Source organism: Episyrphus balteatus, chromosome 2 (assembly GCF_945859705.1).
Source record: "Episyrphus balteatus chromosome 2, idEpiBalt1.1, whole genome shotgun sequence".
Classification (NCBI taxonomy): domain Eukaryota; kingdom Metazoa; phylum Arthropoda; class Insecta; order Diptera; family Syrphidae; genus Episyrphus; species Episyrphus balteatus.
Window position 1 is genome coordinate 81,782,945 of NC_079135.1, and position 23,358 is coordinate 81,806,302.

At 29.5% G+C, this 23,358-nt stretch overlaps 1 protein-coding gene and 1 long non-coding RNA gene across 2 annotated transcripts; both read right to left on the reverse strand.

Annotated features, from left to right (window-relative positions):
- Positions 1-3,292: 3,292 nt before the first annotated feature.
- Positions 3,293-4,329, reverse strand: LOC129910672 (protein singles bar). Its single transcript, XM_055988141.1, has 3 exons — positions 3,705-4,329; positions 3,479-3,619; positions 3,293-3,416 (listed from the first exon to the last, which is right to left on the reverse strand). Exons 1-3 carry the CDS (start codon positions 4,014-4,016, stop codon positions 3,339-3,341), a joined length of 531 nt encoding a protein of 176 aa, XP_055844116.1. The 5' UTR covers positions 4,017-4,329; the 3' UTR covers positions 3,293-3,338.
- A 10,581-nt stretch (positions 4,330-14,910) lies between these two features.
- On the reverse strand, positions 14,911-16,101 carry LOC129910677 (uncharacterized). Its single transcript, XR_008771541.1, has 3 exons — positions 15,796-16,101; positions 15,543-15,722; positions 14,911-15,178 (listed from the first exon to the last, which is right to left on the reverse strand). It is a non-coding gene; the product is annotated as an uncharacterized LOC129910677 (long non-coding RNA).
- Positions 16,102-23,358: the final 7,257 nt, after the last annotated feature.

The window sequence follows — 23,358 nt, forward strand, 5'->3', positions numbered from 1 at the left end:
TCCTTCAAAAAAATTCAAACCCAGAACCCGTAACTACCATGTTAACCTGTACCTGAATCGCAAGTTAAAATTGTTTTAGCGATTTCGTCTCACTTACATTTTTATTAATTTGACACATCTATAGTTTCTTTGGATCCGATTAAAAGTAGAGCATTTTACTAGAAAATGGAGTCATAGGCGGATTTAGGGGGCACGTGCCCCCCCCAGAACTTAAAGTTCATACTTAAAGGAAATCAAACTATAAGAGTTTTAAAAATATATGAATAATAACAGAAAGAACTTGAGTAAAATTCTTGTCTATTTCTGGCTGAAAATGCGAATTTTGTTGATTGTTTCATCCCTTTCCCATGAAAAGCTCCACCTCACAAATAAATAAACGATTTTTCGATTTAAAAAAAAGTGAATTTTCAAAGTGATTTTGGTGAAAAATTTTGATATGGACATCGAATGACATTGAATGATATAAAAAAAATAATTGTACCTATATGCAACTCTATTTTTTCATACAGAGGGGTTAAAAAATTTGCACTTTTTTCGTTGTTTTTTTTTCAACATTAGTGTTTTTAAAATAGCGGAACACGTCACAAAATTGCATAAACTATACATTATAGAACTGCAATATATGTAGAACAAACTTGCATTTCAGAAGTTTGCCCAAGTTTGCACCCCGAAAATAAAGACCCCTTGAAAAAAAACTCCTCAAAAGCGACCCTTCCTTATAGATTTTTATAAATATTATTTTATTGAGAAAATTTCTCCAGGGATACCTCTAAAAATATGTAAAAAAAATAGTGTTCCAAATTTCAAAAGAATCGGTGCAGTAGTTTTGAAGTTATGAGGAGCACCGGCGTTGAAAACATTAGTTGTGGGGATAACGATTTAAAGTTTTGAACTCTGGACTAAAAGACTAAAACGTTCCTAAGGGTAGTATTAAAATACTTATAACTTGGTCAATTTGGCTCCAAGAGACCTACGATTTGAACACAATATTCTTGAGGTATAAAACAATTTAACCCCTTGTAGCCCCATGTGACATTTCTGTAACAAACCGAAAAAGATTGCAAAAAAGCTCTACAAACTATTTTTTTTTCTTTTGAAGCTTCTAATATTATAATCTTTAAGTATTGCTTTATCGAAATAGTACTTCAAATTTCTAATAAATAGCACCAATAGTTTTTAATTGACAGTTAATGTTGAAAGTTGGGCTTTTTTTGAAAATAAGCAAATTTGTATAAAAACTACGAAATTCAGAAAAAAAATAGTTTTTGTTAGTAAACCCCACGGGGTTTTATTTTTGGATTTTAGGAAAGTGCCTAAAAATTAATATTAGATAGTTTTTTGCTTGAATTTTTGAATTTTTATACAGGGTGTCCCAAAAGTAATGGATCAAACGAAATATGCAGATAGGCCAACTTTAGGGCTCTCAGAATTTAGTAACTTGTTCATCCCAAATCCTTACGGTTTTCAATTTAATGCAGTTTTTGTGAATTATCGAAAAATCTCGGCTTTGCAACAGTATTTTGCTTCCTCCGGTCATAATTGATTTTTGTTTTTTACAATTCTTTCACTAAAACATTGGTTAATAAGAATAAATAATTATTTAATCAAAATATTTTTTATTTCATACGCCATTTTGCTGCAAATTAATTAACAGTTCCATGTTTTATAAAAACTCAATTACTTAATTTTTTTTCAGAGCAACACACTGCAAAAAATTTGTATGGTGTGACACAGGTTAATTATTTTAAAAACTTGCCGTGTTATTGCACTTTTCAAAAATGTATAAAAGTTTCCAAACTTGAAGTTAGAACAAAAGATATTACAATTTTAATGCAACAAAACAGGCCTTTTCAGAGAAAAATAACAAAGAAAAATAAACACATTTCCTCGACTGTTGTTTGTTTATTTCTTTTTGAATAAAAGCCTCGATTTTTGTTTGTTATTTTGCTCGGAAAACCCCTGTTTTTTTGCATTAAAATTGTAATATCTTTCGTTCTAATTTGAACTTTGGAAATTTTTATACATTTTTGAAAAGTGCAATAACACGGCAAGTTTTTAAAATAATAAACCAGTATCACACCATACAATTTTTTTTCGGGATGTTCCTCTCAAATAAAAGTAAGAAATTGAGTTTTTATAAAACATGGAACTGTTACATAATTTGCAGCAAAATGGCGTATGAAATAAAAAATATTTTGATTAAATAATTATTTCTTATTATTAGGCAATGTTTTAGTGAAAGAATTGTAAAAAACAAAAATCAATTATGAGCGGAGGAAGCAAAATACTGTTGCAAAGTCGAGATTTTTCGATAATTCACAAAAACTGCATTAAATTGAAAACCGTAAGGATTTGGGATGAACAAGTTACCAAATTCTGAGAGCCCTAAAGTTGGCCTATCTGCATATTTCGTTTGATCCATTACTTTTGGGACACCCTGTATAAAAATAAATTATTTAAACTTTTTTTTACTCCCAAAATATCGAAATAACTAAGTAAATAATGACTTTATTGAATTTATAAAAAATACGTGTTTTATTAAAGATAAAGGCCAATCGATTGACTTATTAATTTTTAAATTTACGACCTTGGGTTACAAAAGGTTAATGCAAATAAAAAAAAAACTGGGTTTCCCGGCAAAAAAGTAGGATTCAGTTTTTTTGTTATTCTTAGGAACTTTAATATTTATTAGAATGAAGTCTTTAGTATTTGACTAAAAACTACTAGGTCATTAACTAATGGTATAATTATGTCCATAATATTGCAAAATTTTATACAAAATCAATTAAAAAACGTAAACATTTTTTTTTTCAAAATTTCATCTTTAAAACTTAATTTCTCAAAATCTATTTGGTGAAACAACTTAAGTCAAAAAATTAAACAAAGAATAGATTACTAACTTTAATATAGCACAGAATTGTACGTGCATTTTCTGATTTTTTATATTTTTTTTCTTCCGGCTAATCCAGGAGTAAGAGGGTTAGCACTTAAGTGGCTTTTACTGTAACAAGAAAATGAAAATTTTTCCTTCCGAATAACTTTTTGGGGATGTGGGAAATGTGCCTAAATATTTTTGGCCAGGTTTTAGACCACTGTGGGTCGTTAAAATTTTCTGCTTGTTAGTCAGTCGTATGGTACTTCACTTTATTTCTAACTGTTATTGCTGTTTTTTTTTGCCAATCCGTCCCTTGTGCCCCCCCCAGAAAAAAATCCTGGATCCGCCCCTGAATGGAGTAAAACACTTTTACTCTTTTATTTTTTATTGCACAACTTATGAAATAACACTAAATAAAAGATAACTATAACTAATCCGGTATTAAAAATCACTTTATGTTAAATCATCGATATCCTCTATAATGTTTGAATGATAGAATTGCATCTATACCGTGTGCAAGTGAAGCTAGGTATCCTAAATACTTTTTAAAAAATATAAATGTATACATCTATTGTAATTTTTTTTTTTTTTTAATATACTCACATATGCAGCTGTCATAGCAGGATACGCCCAAAATCCTGGTCTAACTAGAAACTGTGGATGCAGCCAAACAACACAAGCAAATCCCATATAACTAGCAGCACTAAAGTACATAAAACATGCAACAGCGTTGAACAGTGTTTCCTTTTAATAAACAAAAGAAACTATTTATATCAACTTCCGACTTTTGTTAAGAATCTTCAAATTCATCTTTAAATTCTATGCTTACAAATAAAGACTGTCGAATCAGACCGAATGACTTGTCTGAGAAACAATAACAAGCAGCAAGTATTGCTGTTGTTGTAAAGCAATTTGCAGACGTTGTTAGAAAACCCGTCAATGCTTGTCCAATTGTATCAGCTACTGGAATTCCATATTTTACCAAAAGTCCTTCACAAACTGTGGCTAGTAAGAGTTCAAAAACCTTAAGCAGACCAAATTTAGATGTAACAAAACCAAAATTCACACACGTAAAAATTCGACAACAACAAATATTTATTCCTCCGTTTTGATTAATACCACGAATACCAAAAGATGCCATCACTAAAATTTTCAATGAACCTATTTCCTGTGACAACGAATTCTGAATGAGATTTTCCACATACAGAGCATTAAAACACTACTCCGCTCCGGGAAGACTTTGTTCCTTGCAACATTTTAAAAATAGAAGAACATCTTTTGAATGCAATGCCCTTAAATCTGCACAATAGACACAAATTATAAACGGCTCTTCTATAAACTTCTTCGTGTGTTGGAAAAACACGGAGTTATTTTTAGATAGTTAAATTCACCCCCATGAGGAATGGTTCTATAGGTCAAGAAACCAGGATTTGTTCTTTTTTTGGATAAATTGAAAAAAAAAAAAAAAAAATATTTTAAAAGGAAACGGAAACGAAAAAATGATTGGGTGTGAATGCAAGAAAGCTTTTTTTTAATTTTAGTGATTAAAATTATAAAACCCTTTGGAAAAAGTTTTTGACGAGAGTTCTTTATTAAAATTAAATAAAATAAAATAAAATAAAATAAAATAAAATAAAATAAAATAAAATAAAATAAAATAAAATAAAATAAAATAAAATAAAATAAAATAAAATAAAATAAAATAAAATAAAATAAAATAAAATAAAATAAAATAAAATACGATACAATAAAATAAAATAAAGAAAATCCAAAAAAATGTATTCTAAAAAAATTCCTCCAAATGCATCGAGTGAGGATGAATGTCTCCAAACAAGTTTTGGTTTAAAGATATGAGTTGATAGTGAACAGGGCTATGCACTTAGGTAAAAAATTTACAAAATTTTTTTTTTCTTATTTTCGAAAAAATCCCAGGTTAAACCCTTGTCAAAAAAAAATAAAGGTCTCTTCAAGCTCTATTAACTAATGAAATTCTAAAGATTTGTTGAAATACGATTCGGAAGCTGATATTTTCAACTGAATGTCTCGAAACAAGATTGGTTCAAAGATATGAGTTCATAGTTAACAGAGGGCTATGCATTAAAATAAAACATTTTTTTTTTGATTTTCGAAAAAATCCAAGGTTAACTCCTTGTCCAAACAAAATGCATTATAAAAAATTTCCCCCAAATCCATCGAGTGAGACATTAAAACAAAGGTTTCTTTCAGCTCTATTAATAGATAGATGAAAACCAAAAGTTTTTTTTTGAAATCTCGTTGTTGAGTTTTTTTTTTTTTTGAGTTTGAAAAAAAAAATGTCTTGCCGCAAAAAATGCATTTTAAAGAATTTCCTCCAAATCCATCGAGTGAGACGTCAAAAGAAAAGTCTCTTAAAGTTGTTTTAATAAAAATTTGAGGTCTAGTTGCTGTGTTATTTTTAACTTACATGTTACTACATTCACAAGCAGATATCTTCGAATGAAAGCCTCGAAACAAGTTTCGGTCTAAGGATATGAGTTAGTAGTGAACAAAATTATGCGCTCAGGTACAAACATTTTTTTTTTTTTAATTTTTGCAAAAACCCAAGGTTAACCCCGCGAAAAAAAAATAATTTATACAAATTTCTTCAAAATGCATTTTGAGTTCTACATCAAAACAAAAGTCTCATCTCTCATGAAGGCATAGGAACGAAAACCAAATATTTCTTTGATGCTTTTAATTTTCTTGCATTTGGGAACAGATATCTTTCGATTTTTGGGGAACCAAGGGTCTACTATAGAGGGTGAAATTAATTTCCTAGAGCCAATTTTAATTTCAAACTTTTCAAACCTCTTACTTCTGTTCTTAATAATTAATTGATTTCAGCTTCACTAATAAATTTTTTTTAAACTGAATCTTTATCATACAATTCTCTTCTAAAAATCGCTGCCCAGATATTTTTAACATAATCATCCTCCCATTACACAGAAAAAGGGCTTGTAACGTCTATGCTGTAATGATTGATACAGTTTATTACATTTTATAAATTTTGTAAGTAAAACCCTTTGCGACACGTGTAATAAATTTTATTAAAAATGGATTTATAATAAAGCAATAATAATTTGTAATAAATTCAGTATGCTAAAGTGTTGATCTACTTTGTCTTGCTAATTTACCTTGTTAACTAACCTACAATTAAAAATAATTTTTTTCAGTTTTTAAATATAATTAAATATTAATAAAAAACTTATTGTACTTTTAAGAAAAAAAAAAAAATAAAGTTGTCTTAACACACTTTTTATTTTGTTGTATTAATTTATAAATAAGTCTAAGTCAATAATAAATACAACTCGTGTACTTTCCAGAATTTTTTTTTTTTCTTAAGTTTAAAGCAAACAAATTTTATACCGTTTTTCATCAAAAAGTGGTGCTATTTAAATATATTATTTCTTCGAGGGAAAAAAAGTGTTTTTGAGATGACGAATGTACTGTGACATCAGCAGAGCTTCTCAGAAAGTATCCAAGTTGAAGAAAAAGCTAAGGTATTGTTTTTAAAGAACGGGTTCACAAAAGATATCAAATTTATTTGGCAATCCTAACAACCGAGTCATAAAAGGAACACTTTTAAAGTGATCAAACAAAGAATAGTCCTTAAAACAGATATTGAAGCGTTTAAACATTTTTTATTGGAACTCAATATAAAGAATTGAAGGTTTGGTTGCAGATTTGATCGAAATAATTATGACGGTTCAGTTTACCTATTACAGCATACATAAATTCTTTGACCAATGCTGTTGTTTGTCTCAAAAAACTTAATACATTTTTTCAGACCCCTGTTTGTAAGGTTCACCTGGGCTGTCTTGGGAATTAAATTGAGTTTAACAATGGTTATTTATATTTCGCATTTAAAAAATCCATTTAATTTCTTTTTGGCCAAGAAATGGCTTTGAGCAAGCAAAGGTGGTGCCCCGGGGCCCCCGACACGTCAGGGCCCTGACTGGAGACAATGCAGCGAAGTAAACTTATTATAAAAGTAACGAAGCAAAAAGATAAGATATTTGACATGAATCACTTCGGACACAATGTAAACAAGTTATATTCTTCATTGAAATACATAATGAATTGGTAGCCAGCCACATAATATTTCATATAAAAAAAAAATTCTACCTCAGGGGCCCCAAAAATCTTAACTACCAACAAATGATAAATCAGGGCCAATCCAAAAAAAAAAAAAAAACTAAGGCGTATACGTACTTTGTTATTTGTTCTTATTTTCTATATCAAAGGGGTCCCCAATATCAAAGGAGCCCAAAAATTTAGTCTTGCCCCGGGGCCCCGGCAACTCAACGTACGCCTCTGATGGATCTACTTCTCTTCTGAATATGCCATCAGTAGATTAAGTATGATGATTCTAGCTTATCACTGATTGTTTGGGCAAAAAGGTAAAAGGAATAAGACCAAATAAAGTTAATTTTTTGCTTCTGTGTGTTTGAAATTGAACTCGTAACTTATCGTTTTGAGAATTAAAGGAAAAACCCATTTTAATATTTTTTTGCACCCTACTGTTTGGAAAAACAATTTGGAATGCGTTTTAATATACTCCGAACAATTAAAATTCTTTCTCTCAATTTATATTATTATTAATATTCACAAAGTCTCCCTATTTACCGTGTTAGATACGTGTTAATTGCTCCAACTTGACCTAATTGCTTAGAAAGCTTAGTCAATTATTATTATCATTTTTAATATTTAAATATGCAAATAAATAATTCTAATACAAACATTTATTATTGCTAATTTATTATTGCTCTCACTTTGATATCAAATTATTTCAATTTGCAATTCATCAATCTAACAATTTATTTATTATTGAAGAACAAAAACAAAAACAAATTTCTTAATAGAATATTTAAAATTGATGCAAAATATGTTATAATTATAATAAAAAGACACGGTAGCAGCATCAACCTAGGTGGAAATTGATTCCACAGACGCAAATCAATTGATAAAATTATAGAAGCGGTGCATTGTACTTCAAATCAATTATAGATCAGCAAAGTCAAGGCATTTAGTTTATAGTTTTAGTTACAATTAGAAAAGCAAACGAAGATCGCATAAAACATTGCATCATATTTATAGCGTGTTTTGAAACTAAATTTAATTTATTTTGTTTAGAGATAATTGTAAAAACACTTTTCGTTTGGTAATAGTAGTTTTATTATATCACTAAAAGTAATATGGGTATACGAGTACAATACTTAATAATAATCGACCACAATCAGCGTAAAGTCAATTGGATTTTTCAGATTAAATCTGATTTTAATTCTTTTTGGTTACGACTTGGCCGGGAAATGCATTTAAAAAATTAAGTTATTTTAATGGCAATAGTCAGGTAGTTGTAGTAGGTATTTAACAATAATTGATTGGGAAATAAATTTTTGAAAAAAACTGTAAGCAAATGTAAACAAAACTTATATGACAAAAGAAAATGATTGATGGATAACATTGTTGTTAAGTTTGTTATTTTTAAGTGTGTAATTTTAGAACTTTATAGTCATATAGTCAAGCCATTAGACCTAATTGCCTTCATTTGGATTTTATTAAATTGAAACAGTGTTAATTAGTTTAAAATTTTTATCAGTGTGGAAAGTCATGTGGATTTCCATTTTTGTCATGTGTGACAAAATTATTTATTATTTCTATTAATTATAGGGTAATGTATAGTATACTATATACCGGAAATTAAACGGAAGAAATTACCAATATTCTGTATGGTGGTTATTATATAGCTCAATATGACTACATTAATTTTAAATAGCTTCAGTTTTTATAAATTATTTAAATAGTGGGTTCATTTGATACCAAAAACAAATAACAACATTTTACACTGGCCGACATAATTCTTCGTACGAAAAATAAAAAACTCTGTTTTTCATATACTTTAAAGAGTCAACAAAGACTTCAACGATAACTTTGATGGCAAGGCGAAGCGCTTTGATATCACAGTACACATATAATATTAAGGTAGATAATATCTTCCGAACGTTGTCATAATTTGTTTGTCAAAAATTTGAGACCTATCTGTCAGGTCGACCTTTAATTTTGTAAACAGGAAATTTGTTTTTTTTGAAGTGAAAGCTTCTTTAGTATCGTAGTGATTTGAAAGAAGATGAAATGAAAAAGCGACACGAAAAATCAATTGATCATAACTTAATAGATAGATAAATGAAATTTATACATTAGATAGGTAATTAAATAAATTTTGATTGTGCAAAATTTCAATTAATTTCATATTCAAAATTCTGAGATAACGGTGAAAAGATGTTCTTGTTCTAAACACGTTATATCTTTTGATCTAGAGTACATAACAACTTTATTTAACTTTAATACGCATGCTGATAATATTACCTTTCATTTAATATATCACACATAACGGTACGTGTTTTACAAGTTATATAATCTTTAATTGAAAAACTTGAAAATTCCTCAAAACACCTGTGAAGGTTTGTTGCCGATGACCAGCCAGCAGTAGAGGAAGTACCGTAATCTCAGTTTGAAATTTCGACATGGTTGGCTTTAAAAAATTCTTACTTTTTTTGTAGGCATGGTAGAAATATGATTGAAGCGTCATATAAAAGGTGAAATAATAATGATATAAAATTTATTATAGGTTGTCTTTTAAAAAATGGATTTAATGACGTTAGAAGAGAAAAGAGATTGATTGTTTTGCTTTTTTTATGAAAACTAATTGGGTTAAAAAACATAGTCGATATAAATATTTTGAGCTGTAGGTTGTCATATGAAAAAAGTGATGGAATAAAAAAAGTTATATTTTTCGATTTTTTTAAATGATAATTTAAAAGTAAAAAAAAAGACATGGTCTCAAATTTTGTCAAATTGGACTATCAAATTTTGACAACGTTGCACATAGGAGTATTCGACCTCAAAATCCGGTCAAAAATATTTTTAATGTTTTTCTTATTGGAATTGGCCTAAAACATTATTTTAAAACTTATAATGCATTAAAAAGTTACACTGAAAAAAATTTTCGGGTTAATTAAACAAAAAAAATTAAGTTAGTTTTTTTTCCAATTTTATTTAATTCATTACTATAACTAATTTTTACATGATATTTTCAAATATTGTTCCTATTTAAGGTTAAAGAAAACAAAAATTTGAAAATAAGTAGTTTTTTAAGCAAAGAAAATCAATTTGACTAAAAAAACCCATTAAAGAAAAAGGTGGAAACATGTGGAAATTTTTTTTATGTGCATGAGATGACAAAGAAGTACAGTTAAATATATAAGAAAAAATTTTGCCCGATCATACCCGAGACTATAACAAAAACACTTTTTTTTCTAGCGGAAATTTCCTAAATTTTCACGTTTTTCTATGCACTCTTGTCATTTCAATTTTTAATATATTTTCAATAAAATATATGGAAATTTCTGTATTTAGGGTAAAAGCGGGTGAGATGGCATACCTTTTTTGTTTTTGTCATATTTTTCAAAGTAAACTACATTTCATATTTCTAACAATGCAAAAATGTTCTATATTCAATATCCAACGTATTGTTTGTTTTACAGAATTTTATATTTAAAATTTGTATTTTTAAATTTATGTAGAAAAAAAGTTAAGAAAAAACCATCTCCCCCTATAGGGTGGGTGAGATGGCGCATGGGTTTAATTTAGGTTTCTATAGCCAAATTCATTGCACAAATGGTTGAACGATGTGAAGGAGTCAAGCACCTATGCATGCTGTATAATAGATTGCAAATATAGTCGTATTTTTTATAAAATTTGAACTTGGCTGAATTACTTAAAAAAAAAATTTTGAGGGTGATATTGTACATGCTAAAACTATACTCAATTAAAAAATTCTATTAGTGAATGCGCCATTTCCCCCGCAAAAAACTGCGCCATCTCACCTTTTTGCGCATAACTCATATTCGTAAGCACCCATAAAAAGCAGATAGAACTAGAGCTCAGATTTCACACGCAATGCATAACTTATACTCTCTTGTATGTATTGGTGTATCAAGGGCATCTAAGATCCCAACGACTCACAAAATATGGGAACAAAAAAAAGGGCGACAAAAAAAATTCGAAAAAAATCATCACATGATTTGCTTTGAAATTTTTTTTTATTTTTTGTATCACAGATAAAGAAACGATTACTGGCTACTTCGATTTAAAATATTTAAAGAAAGCTAAAAATATTTTTCATACATTTTTAGAGCAATAAATGTAAAAGATATTTAAAGTGCGCCATCTCACCCGCCGCGCCATATCACCCGCTTTTACCCTACATAAAGTACATTCCTTGACCTTGGACATGCATCAAAAATTTTTCACAATATTATCACAAATCACAATAAAAAACAGACTGCAGTGTTAATGATTAAAAAATAAAATAAGCTTTTGTGGCCTGAGCTATAAAATCGACTAGATTTAGACTTAGATCTTGGGAATTAGGGGGTCAACAGTTATTATTTGAAACTGGTTTTAGTTAGCATGGTTATTGAGGAATGCGAAAAGCAAAAAAATAACGGGTCGAATGCATTTTTTTTTTCTTTTCACTTATGACCGGATTTTGGGGTCGAATACTCCTCTGTGCGTTGGAAAAAAAAAACCATTTTATATGAAAAAATGATTTTTTTTCCATCGCTTATTATTTCTACTAAGTGTTCAATTTCAACAATTTCCTACATATATTTTGAGCGAGCCAAAGATATTAAAACAAATGAAAATTGTAAACACAGAATTTAATTTTGATAAGCAATGTAACTTTTGAAAGCTATTACATTTGAAAATTCCATAGTTGAGCACTTTGACACACCCTACTGTATAAGTTTTAGCAATCATCCACCAAAATTTTTCGTCTTAGAAGGGTACGAAAGCATTCAACTGATGAGCCCTTTACCCTATTTTAAGCCACGGAATCTTATTTCAACTTTCTTTACACTTTTTTTTTAATACAAGTACACTCGACAAATCTAACATTTTTTTAAACACAATACCTAATTTAAATTGCAACTATTTGCAACATTGTATGGTTATGAAATCCATCAAAAATTGAATTTCTTTATTTAAAAGTGAATAGTACCTATAATAAAGCAAATTAAAGAAAAATTTATAAATCTATTATTTTTTCAGTCATCCCTTCATAATTCCTTTCCGGGTCATATTACTCAATTCAATTTTCATAAATCATAGTGGCACTTCGCTGTCAGAGTGAAAATCTTTCTATAAACTGTCCAATTAGCTGGAAGCTTCAACTTGCAACTTGTAAGGCAATTCAAATGATTATCTGACAAGTTAATTTGCGGTTTATGTTCACATGGAAAATTCAATTACATGTTGTGAAATCGAGACGCCACTGCAACGTCATCATCTCATCATTATCGCTATCAAGTAACAACATTAGCAGGGTTCGGACAACTACATCGATGCTTATGCTATTTTGTTAAACTTTTATATTTTAAATTTTATTGTTTATTTTTTTTGAAGTGAAAACTTCTTCAGTATCGTAGTGATTTGAAACAAGATGAAACGAAAATGCGACACGAAATATGAATCGATTATAACTTTTTTGTTTTGATTGATAGATACTTGAAATTTATACTGTAGGTAGATAATAGAATAAACTATTATTATTCGAAATTTAAATTAGTTTCATATTCAAAATCCTGAGATAACGGTAAAAAGATGTTTTTTTTTCTATACACGTTATATCTTGATCTAGAGCACATAACAATTGATTTAACTTTAATAAGCATGCTGATAATATTACCTTTTATTTGATATATCACAGAAAACGGTGCGTGCTCCACAAGTTATACACTCTTAAATTGAAAAACTTGAAAAATACCTCAAATCATCTGTGGAGATCTGTTGCCGATGACCAGCCACCAGTGTAGGAAGTACCGTAATCTCAGATTGAAATTTCGACATAGTTGGCTTTAAAAAATTCTTACTTCTTCTGTAGGCATCGTAGAAATATGATTGAAGCGTCATGAAAAAGGTGAAATAAAAAGCTTTTAGATGATATATAATTTTTTATAGGCTGTCTTTTTTAAAAAATGGTGTTAGAAGAGAGAAAAGATTTATTTTTTGCTTTTTTCATGAAAAATGATTGTTTTGAATAAATTATTTTTATACTTTTTGCTTAAAGTAAAATTTAAGTATGGCCTTATTCTTCAGGAAAATTTGTTAGCTATTTAATGGTGCATTTTTTTTTTTCAAGAAAAATGATTTTTTAAGGTTTCACTTCAACCACGTGTGAATTGCACACATAATTTTTTTTAATACTCGTTGTTTTTATTCTAATAAATTCTCTAGAAACCTGTGGCCATATTTATGGTTTGAAAATAAAATGAGATGTCAAAAAAATTTGCTTCGAACAATAATTTACATCAACTTTTAAGATTTTTCAAAAAAAAATATTCCACAGTGACCCTTTTAGGGAAATAGTACAAATCATTTAATTGTTGAATAAAATAATGAAAGACCATACACTGACTGAGTGTTAACATTTTAAATTATAAAGATGTACAGTGGGGTTCAAAGATTTGCGAGCCCTATGTATACATATATAAGTATCGAAAGCAGGTAGCATCGCGTGGTGGAAGGAAATTCGAGGAATTGATAAAACCTCCAATAATATGTTTTTGCCCTCAACAATTTTAAAAATTTAATACTTAATCCAGGAAACCATGGCGGGCATTTAAAGATTCTATATATTTGATGGACAAAAAAGTATGAAAGTTTTTTAAAACATTTTTCTTTTTTAGCTATCATAAAAAAATGACGTTTATACGAAAATGAAAAAAAAAAATTTTAATGAGGTTCTTGTCTAAATTAAACAACGTGTCTAAGAGGTATAAACCATTTTTCTAGGACCAGGGGTTTAAGTCAGGACATGCATGTTTTTTGTTTTGTTGTATTTTATTTTTTATGCTATTTCATGCTTTTTATAATAAAACATGCTTGCTTTAATAAACCTAAAAAACCATGCATGTCCTGGCTAAACCCCTGGTCCTAGAAAAATGGTGTATACCTTTTAGACACGTTGTTTGATGTAGACAAGAACCTCATCAAAAAATTTTGATTGAAGTCTATATCTAAAAAAAATGGCCTCATAAGTAAACACATACCTATTTCAAATGATAAAAAACTTTAACCCTCTTGGGGCGCCATCTGGTGTCAAAATAAAAATCAGAAAAAATTAGAGGATTTTTTTTTATTATTTAGAAACAGTTTTTACACTTAGGAACTTGATTCTCGAAAAAAACTTAAATGTTTGAATTGAACTGTCTTAACCTCTTTTTGGAGACAGTTAGATTTTTGTGTTGAAATTTCAAAAGCATTTGATAGAGATGCAAGACGGACAAGATCTATCTTAGTGGCTTGAAGTTTTCCTTGTATAATAATAATTTTTTGCAAAATGCAAGAATTGTCGGACTTTTGTCTTATATATAAAAACATAGGTACATTATGTATGTCGAACAGAAGTTAACCTTATCTTCTCTGTGCCAGTGTGAGATTTCTTAAAAGGTATAGATCATCTCTTGAGTACATCTCTTAAATTTTTTGTCAGCTAATATGGAAATAATTTATTCAATAAGGTTTTAATGAGCTATCAGGTGGGTCCAAAGGTATGACTTGACTTTTACTTTCTTGAATATTACTTATTCTAGAATGTTCAACGTACCTACAAACAAACGTAGATAGGTACAATGAACAAATCATAGGATTATTTAATTTTTCTTATAGCTTCAAATTAAATAATAGTGAGGTAAAAGATGCATTTCATGCTATAACTTATTATCCAATATTCTGTACCGTATAGTGAGGAGATGATAATGAAAGGTATTAATTTGCTTCATTCGTGTCTACAAATCGTGAATAAACTATACACCGATTAAAATATGGTTTTTCCACAACATCCGACGAGAAAAGAAGTTTCTAGAAACTAGCAAACAAAAATATACCTACAAAAAAGTAAAAGTAATAAATTTTAATTAACATTTTAAACAATATCTTAAAAGTGTATCCCAATGAAAAATTAATTGTGTATGTGTAGAATATACATTTTATTTAAGTATTTTGATTAAATGTTGATGATATAGACCACTTTATATTTTTTGGCATTTGCATTAAAACTAAAACCATATAGATGAAGTGAATAATTCCAGCAATAATTGTCATGATCACAGCAGAATAAAAATGGTCTTGAGCTGCATTTCCACAATTTGTTATACCACTTAATAAAAACAGTGACGAACCAAAACATATAACAACAGAAAAAATTTGATACAATGGTCCCTGCAAGTAAAAAAACCATAAAATTAAAACGTTTTCTACAGTTAATGATTGTTAATTGCTTGATTATTTCTAAGTATTTTAATTATTTTATTTTTATTTGTTATTATTTATTACTTAAATTTCTAGAAACACAAATCTAAGTTTATAATTAGTGGATGGCAATGACGTAAAAATTTGAATTAAATAATATTTTTATTGAATTTCAAAACCCTTACGATTATTCGAAAAGTCCTATCAAATCCTATTTAAATTTCTGCAAAATCTTTTCAAAAAATGGTTCAGTAAAACAAATTGACCTGAACTTCCAATTTAGCATGGAAAGTGTCCTTAAAAGCGAAAAAAAGAAGAAAAAAAAAAAACTTACAAAAAGGCGAACAATATTTTTAAAATCTACAATCGCTAGCAGGCTCAATATTAAATCAGGAATTATTAGCATGCTTATGAATGATAGAAAAATGTTTGCTTCCCGAGCAATTTCCCGAGCCTGAATGCAAATACTATTATGCTGGTTTTTGACTTCCATTAGGGCAATTATTTCGAAAATCTGAAATTGGAAACAATTCACAGGCAATTAATAAAAATTCATGATTTGGAAAACTGCAGCTGATGGTGCTTACAAAACAAACCAAAGGTAGCGTAAAATTTATAGCGCCCTGTATAAATTCCAGTTTAGCCATGTTGAAGCCCTTATTTTTTCGAAATAGTTTTTGAATTGTCAAATTGATTGCTACATGCTATAGTTTGAAAGTTCAACAAATATTCACATAAATAATTTAAAAGCCGTAGAGTAGAAGCGTATAATGAGAGTTTTTGTTTCATGTGATATTCAGTGTCGGTCAAAATTAAATCACTAATTTCTTTGAAACTATTCGTTAGGTTTCTATTTGGTACAAAACTTATATAAAAATATCTCAACCTTATGCCGACATTTCACGAGTCGATTTTTGTCGTGCGGCGAAGCTTTTCGGCGTAAGTCGACTCGTGTAAACGGTTATACCTCCACTCCCAAAATTTGCCGTGGGCTCTCGGTGTAAAAAATTTTGTATAATATATTTTTATTGATTCGTTTTCAAATAATTGATAAAAAAAATGAAGTTTTTTTAAGTTTTCCAAAAATTTTTTTTTTTTTGGAAATCCATCTTCTAAACTTCTTCTACTTCTAAAAGCGTGTCATTGGCACGAAATTGACAGAACAACGCTTCTCAGAAAAGAAATTCTCTTCCCGATTTCAAATTAGAATCGACTCAAAATTACTTCATATTTACTTAATCGGCAAGCAAAATTTCCTGATGCAAAAGAAAATATTTTTTATTTGATTATTTACCAACACAGATAGAAAATTTCAGAATCGAGTGGAAAATAAATAATTTATATTTGATTATTAACGAACACCGATAAGCCAATCGGAAACGACATAAGATTACTAAAAAAATTCTACACAAAAATTTTCGTTGAAATCGGTTGTCATAACCGACTTCAAGAAAACGGTTAATTTTGGTCCTTAATCCTAATCTCCGCTCAAACCCGGCTAAAGTTCTCAAATAAATTTAAGCTCGGCTAAATTTTTCGATAACTTGTATGGGAGCTAAAACTTCGCTCGATCTGCGTAACATGCTTTAAGGACTTACCAAAAACGTTTAACTACGAAGTTGGAAGTAAATTCTTCAGCTCAGTTCAAATCTCAGTCCGTGTAACGTTTTGACTTGTGTGAAACCTGTCATTTTGAAAAACACGTAGGCAACTCTCAAAATCTCGAACGACTTGTCTAAAAAAAAATAAAAATGACTTTTGTGATAGAAAACTTATTATCTTTCTTTAACCTATAAACCATTTTTCTTATATGAATTATTATTATTTCAGAGTAAGAAGGCGAAAAAGTATGTTTTTTGTCAGTGTTTCCCACATAGTTAAAAACATATACTTTGTATAGCTCTAACTCTGAAATTATAACACTTACAAGAAAATGATGAATGGGAGAAAGAAAGATTATTAGATTTCCAAGACAAAATGTCATTTACATTTTTCGGTCTGACAAGTCGTTCTCGGATTATATAGTGTTACATTCAGAATCAAAAATCAATCTAGTATTACGTTTACTTTGGTGACGTCACAACTTTTTTCAGATTAGTTACACTTGTTCTCGTACGCTATTTAAAAAGTGTTTTTTCATGAAGGTTAGACCAAAAAAAGATGGAAAAAATTCAGCGGTTTCCAACTTTCTTATATTAAAAAAAAATTGTTTTAATTGATATTCTTGGAGAATTAGCTGATTCCGAGCCGAGAAAGATGCTATAGATAATATAGGAAACACGATACATAGCGTCGGCCTCCATAAGGAAACCTCGTAACTCCACCTTTTTTTCGGAAATGACTTTTGAATGCCATTTTTTTTAGCAAATATGTCAGCGGATCAATCCAGAAAATTTGAAGTCATTCCAAAAACTCTAAATAGACTTATGTCGTTTTCGATTGGTTTCACTCAAGGATTCACTAATTCTGAAATCCAATAAAACAATATGAATCGCTTCCACTCCATTCTTAAAATTTTATATCTGTATTGGTGAATAATCAATTAAAATTTGTTTGGTTTTCTACTAGGAAATTTGATTTGACGTTTAGGTAATTATTTATTAGTGATTGCGCACGTTCAGGAAATATTAGGGACTAGATATTTAGGCAACGTCATTTTCTGAACGGAAATTTGAGTCAATTGACTAAATTAGTTTGGATTTCATCTTTCATGCTATTGTCAAATTTCGAAATTTATTTAAATTTATTTATTTCGCATGGGTAAGACACCAAATTTCACTTAACTGTAATGAATAAATAAAATTAATTATAACCGATAGTGCACTTTTTAGTTGTTTTTCACACAAATAAATTTAATTTTGCTAAATTAATTCTTTAAATAAAAACAATCTGCTGTCATGTTGACAAAAAAAACTTTCCTAAATTTTTAGGGAAAATTTTCTTGCCTAACTTTCCAGTTAGCTTTCCAATAAAATTACCTAAATTGGAAGGATTTTTTTCTGACAGCTGACCAATCAGAGACCGAGAAATTACCTAAATATTTAGTCCCTAACGTTTCTGAACCTGCCCATTTTGAGTGAATTCTGATTTGAAATCAAGAAGAAAATTTCTCTTCTGAGAAGCGTTCTGTCTGTCAGTTTCGTGCAAATAAAACACTTTCAGAAGGCTTCTGGACGGCCCAAAGTGCGTTGATTGTATTGTTGGAAAAAATCAAATTTTTAAAAATAAGTTGAGTTTGGAAAAAAAATTGTTTTTAAATGTAATAACAACAAGTTTTATAAACTTTAGCGAAATTTCCACGCCCCCTGCCACGCCCACTTCTGAGTGTGCATATTTATATCTAGAAAACGGCTTGCACAATTTGAATAAAATTGAAGAAATTTGATTATCTAGGCGAGTTCAAAAACACAAAATAGTGTCGACCCTATTCGCCCCCTGCCACGCCTACTTTTGTATACATGATTCAATCCAGGAACTTGTATGTATGGGGGAAAACAAGTGTTTTGCTAAGATTTCTTGATTTTCAGGCTCTAAATTTGATTGCATATTTATTTTTGACTTCATTAACTGCAAAACACCAGGCAATCGGGCTGTTGGGTTGGAAAAACAAACATCAAAAAGCTCCCTAGCTGAACACATTATGTAAAAAATACTCGTAAACAAACACTTGTTGCAAGAGAAAGCGCAAGTTTCTGCAGAAAAAACTTACTTTTTTTAAAAGATATAATTGTTTTCTTTCTTTAAATAAAAACACTTTTTTCCCATGTGACCCCTCTCAAAATATATGGCTTATCATCAAAGTTAGTACTTAACACGAACAAAGAAGCTTTGATTTGGACTCTCAAAAAAAAATTTAAATTTAAATGTAGAAAAAAAAAATGCAGTTAGAATAATTATATTTTCTCTCCTGAATGTAAAATTGTAAACCTAGCAAAAAAAATATCATATGTTCTTTTTTTCTTCAGTAAATGCTCTTTTAACTACAAATCTTTCTCTAATTGTTTGTTTGTTTTTTTATTGATCTTCTGAGGATCTCTGACAACAGAAAATTGAACTTTATCATAAATTAACTGTCGATTCATTCATTTAGAATTATTACCTTGAATTTGGCATACTTGCTTCACATTTTTGGCAAATTCTTATTTTTGATTTTTTTCCACTAGTCGCCGCACTGTGCGGCCAAACGAAAAGGACATTAAATTCAAATTTTTTAACAGCATTTAACTCCCAACCAGTGGCGTATCCAGAAAAAAATTTGGAGGGGGCTAGAAAATTTTTCAAACATTTTTTAGAGGGGTACGAAAAATTTTTCTCTCTATTTTATTCACCTTTGATCGAGAGTGAAGCGCTGTGCTGCGATACTGAAAGTGGTATAGTAGCATTTAACTGCTCTCGACGTCGACAGCTTCGTACTGCTGTCTCCTGTTTTTAAAGTTCTTGTTCCGCAATTCGACCGAAAGTGAATTGAAATCACTTTTAGATTTCACGTGAAATAAAATATCATATTCTTCATTTGGATCAATTTCAAAAACTTCGAAATTGCTTCGAACTGTCATAGCTGAAGGATCATCCTTTTTAATTTTGTTTCTGAAGTTAAATTATTACTGCTGGATGCAATTTTATCGGCAATTTTAATGAAAAAAAAAGAAGAATTCAAGAGAAAAAATAAGGAGACACAAATAAGTTATGATAATATTTTGTCTAAAAATTATAGATTCATTAAAAAAGGCACCAAATTTACAAACAGAAATAATGTGAATTGAATTCGATCAGAAAATCTAAATGAGTGAAAAATGCAGAAAGTGAAAGCCTAGAAACTAATTTTCCATTAAATTATTTTAGATGTTTAATTCGAAATATATATTTTTTCGTAATATGTTGCTTTTATAATCCGAATTCGAAGTCCAAACTGGCATTTGCTGAAAGAAACCATTAGTTACATATGTTGACCACTAAGATTTTGAGATATCAAATATTTCTATTTCCAATAGCTTTGAGAAGTATATAATTTTTGAAAAAAGTGTTTATCGAGATTGCATAAGAACTTTTGCAAAATTACACGGTGATGATATTCGACGTACGTATTATATTAAAAAGTGATCTGAAGAATTTCGAATTGGACTTAAATCCGAAAAAAACCACCCAACCCCCAGCTACAGCTAAGGCTCTTACTCAAACAAACACAAATAGCCGTTTCAGAACTTGGAGGGGGCTCGAGCATGTGAGCTGCCTCTAAATCTATAAGATTTACGAACAAGTTTCAGTGAAGCATATACATTACAATGAAATTATGTAAAAAATAACATGATCTGGAAGGCTTGGGGGGGGCTTGAGCCCCCTGAGCCCCCCCCTCAATACGCCACTGCTCCCAACTACTCTGTTGTTTCTCTACTCTTTCGTCTCTCCTGTAAAATTATGAGTTTGTGAGTTACGAGGTTTCCTTATGAGGCCGACGACACGATAGGTCGTCTTAAGCAATCAGGTAAATTATTATAAGCTAAGCCACTCAATCAACCCGCCATCAGTTAAACAAGGGAAATTGGAATTCAAATCAAAAGTATAACGATTTGTTACATTTTGTTTAAAATGTCAATCAGCTGACACGAACGTTAAATTTGCATATCAAGAAAATAATTAAATACTTTTAATAAAAAACTAACTATTCAATGGAAAGTTTCATTTGAGCAAAAACTCTTTTCAGTGTTTGTCATTGATTTATTGGTATTGAAAATTATATGAAAACCCAGTAAAAACCGATCTATTTTGTTCTGAATCTTTTTTTCTTGATAACTTTAACCGGTCAATGAGGGAAGCTGGTATTTTCGATATAATGTTTTGTGTATTTGAAACCTTTTTGGGAAGTTTTTTTTCGATGAGCTTAAAAATTGATGCAAAAATATTCATGTGTAATATAAAGAAATTTTTAAAGAGTTTGATTACTAAAATGTAACTACATAAAATCATTACTATAAGTAATGTACATAAAATCTAATGATTTTATAATTTATTACTAAAACGACTTTTATCGTATTTAAATAATTGTTTCTCTATTACAGCTGTCCATCAGAAGGAAAACTTTTTGTTTACAAAAGGTATATCGTATAATAAATTTACCTTCTGCTTTTAGGTATTTACTCACACTTTACGTTACTATGGCATAACTATTACGTTTTATTGATGTTGCATTCTTAAGTCAGTAATTATCACCTTACCGCACTAATTATATCTATATAACTTTTCTATGCACAGCAAAATCGTCAGAAAAATTAAATAATATTAGAAATGCATGGAGAAGGAGATCCATTGAATCGAATCGTAATAAACAACTTGAGTGCCGTTGTAACTATTACGTTGTTGCAAATGCAATTGATTGAAGCATTACCGGCGCGGCGGCGTTAGCGTTATGTGTTTTCAGGTTTCACGTCGCAGTCGTGATGCAATGTCAATTAATTTACCGGCAACCGGCAATTGTGGGAAAGAATAAGAAGACGTACATAACTATTATTTGCCAGAGTAGGATCAATATTATACCTTAGCTTTTAATTGTTCACGTATGAAATTTTCCACTGAGAAAATGAAAAACGATGCAATGCACAATTTGTATGCAATTTTATTTAGTTTTTCATACTTGTTATTTATCCAACTTTGGAGTTGTACTTTGTAATTGACCTTTGAAAGATTTGTTTTTTTCTAAATTAAATCAAACACAAGTAGATTGTGTTGACAGTTTCCAGATTTCAGCCTTAAACCTGGTTTGAGTTACAAACTCAGAATTGAGTCACAAACTTGAGTTGGAGATTGTAGGCTCAGATTTGAGCCTCAGATTTTAGTCACAGCATTGAGTTGCTCAATCGTTTTAAAGATTTTGAGTGGCTGACTGATTCATTTATTGTTAGAACTAAGAATAGGTATAAAGATCAAATGAAACCCTTTTAAGGTAGGTGTCTTTATAAATAACTTGGTTTTGCTACTGAAAAACTAACGAAAACATAATGATACCTATATAGCTTTATGGCCCTTTGAGATTCATGGTTCTCATAATAAATAAAACATTTTCGCAAAGGTTAGATATACATGCATCTTCTTCATTAAAAATGTAAAACGTTTTAAAACATCCATAACCTGTGATGTGAGGAACATACACACCAAATTGTATTTATACATATATTTGTTTTTACATCTTCATCGATAAAGTAATTTAAATGCACAGCAGTGCTCCATTAAAAATTACTTATATGGTTAATTAAAAGTAAGTGTTTAAATTTAATTATAAGCTTTGTTTATGTGCCAGATGAAGATACAATCTAAGAAAACCCAGGTAATTTAATGAGAGTGTTAGCTTTTCTTGACTTTGTGTATTACGAGTAAGTAAAAGTACTACGTGCAAGGAAACATAATATGTAGTATTTTTTTGAAAGGCAAAATTTTCACATTAAAAATGTCGGAAACTTGTAACTTGTAAATTACATAACAGTCACATGGGCCAAAAAACTTTTTGATACCTAATTGAATCATTTATTTTCAAAACATGATAAGTCCATGATTTTAAATTTTGCAGGAGAAGAAAAAACGTTCTATTTTCTTTTGATGTGTGTAGCAAAATTTATAAAAAATATATTCTGTAGAACTTTTGCTTAGGTACAAAATACCGTTTCGTTTTTAATATCACCACTATTTTGTAAAGAATATTCACTTTCAGGAATGTTTTGAAAAAAGAAAGAAAATATACTCATACTTTTATAAATAAAAATAATAAAAAAGAAAAAGAAAGAAGTAGGTTTCATTATAATAAATTAAAACGTAGAATCTAGTCAACATTGATATTTTAATTGTCAAAGTGAAATTTTTACTATCCGCTAAAACTTAAAACAATGTCAAAATGATATTTTAATTGCCAAAGTGAAATTTTTGAAGTTATACTTCTTATGGGAGGGTGAGTATGAAAATTTACTTTTTGACAAGAATGTCAAAGGGATTATGACGCGATCACCCTGGGTAGCAGGGCTGTCGTTTCACCTTTAGAGTAGGCAGTACTTTAGTATTTAAAAATGCAGTACGCCGCAGTACGGCAAACATAAAACACACAACACGTTGCAAGTTACATGTTTCATGTGGCAAGTTGCATGTGGCAAGTTGTATGTGGCAAGTTG

Coding starts and splice junctions, on each gene's coding strand:
- LOC129910672 (XM_055988141.1), bottom strand. CDS start 4,016: ATGGCATCTTTTGGTATTCGTGGTATTAATCAAAACGGAGGAATAAAT. Junction 3,620..3,704: donor TGATTCGACAGTCTTTATTT/GTAAGCATAGAA, acceptor GTTTATTAAAAG/GAAACACTGTTCAACGCTGT. Junction 3,417..3,478: donor CTGCTATGACAGCTGCATAT/GTGAGTATATTA, acceptor TTTTTTAAAAAG/TATTTAGGATACCTAGCTTC.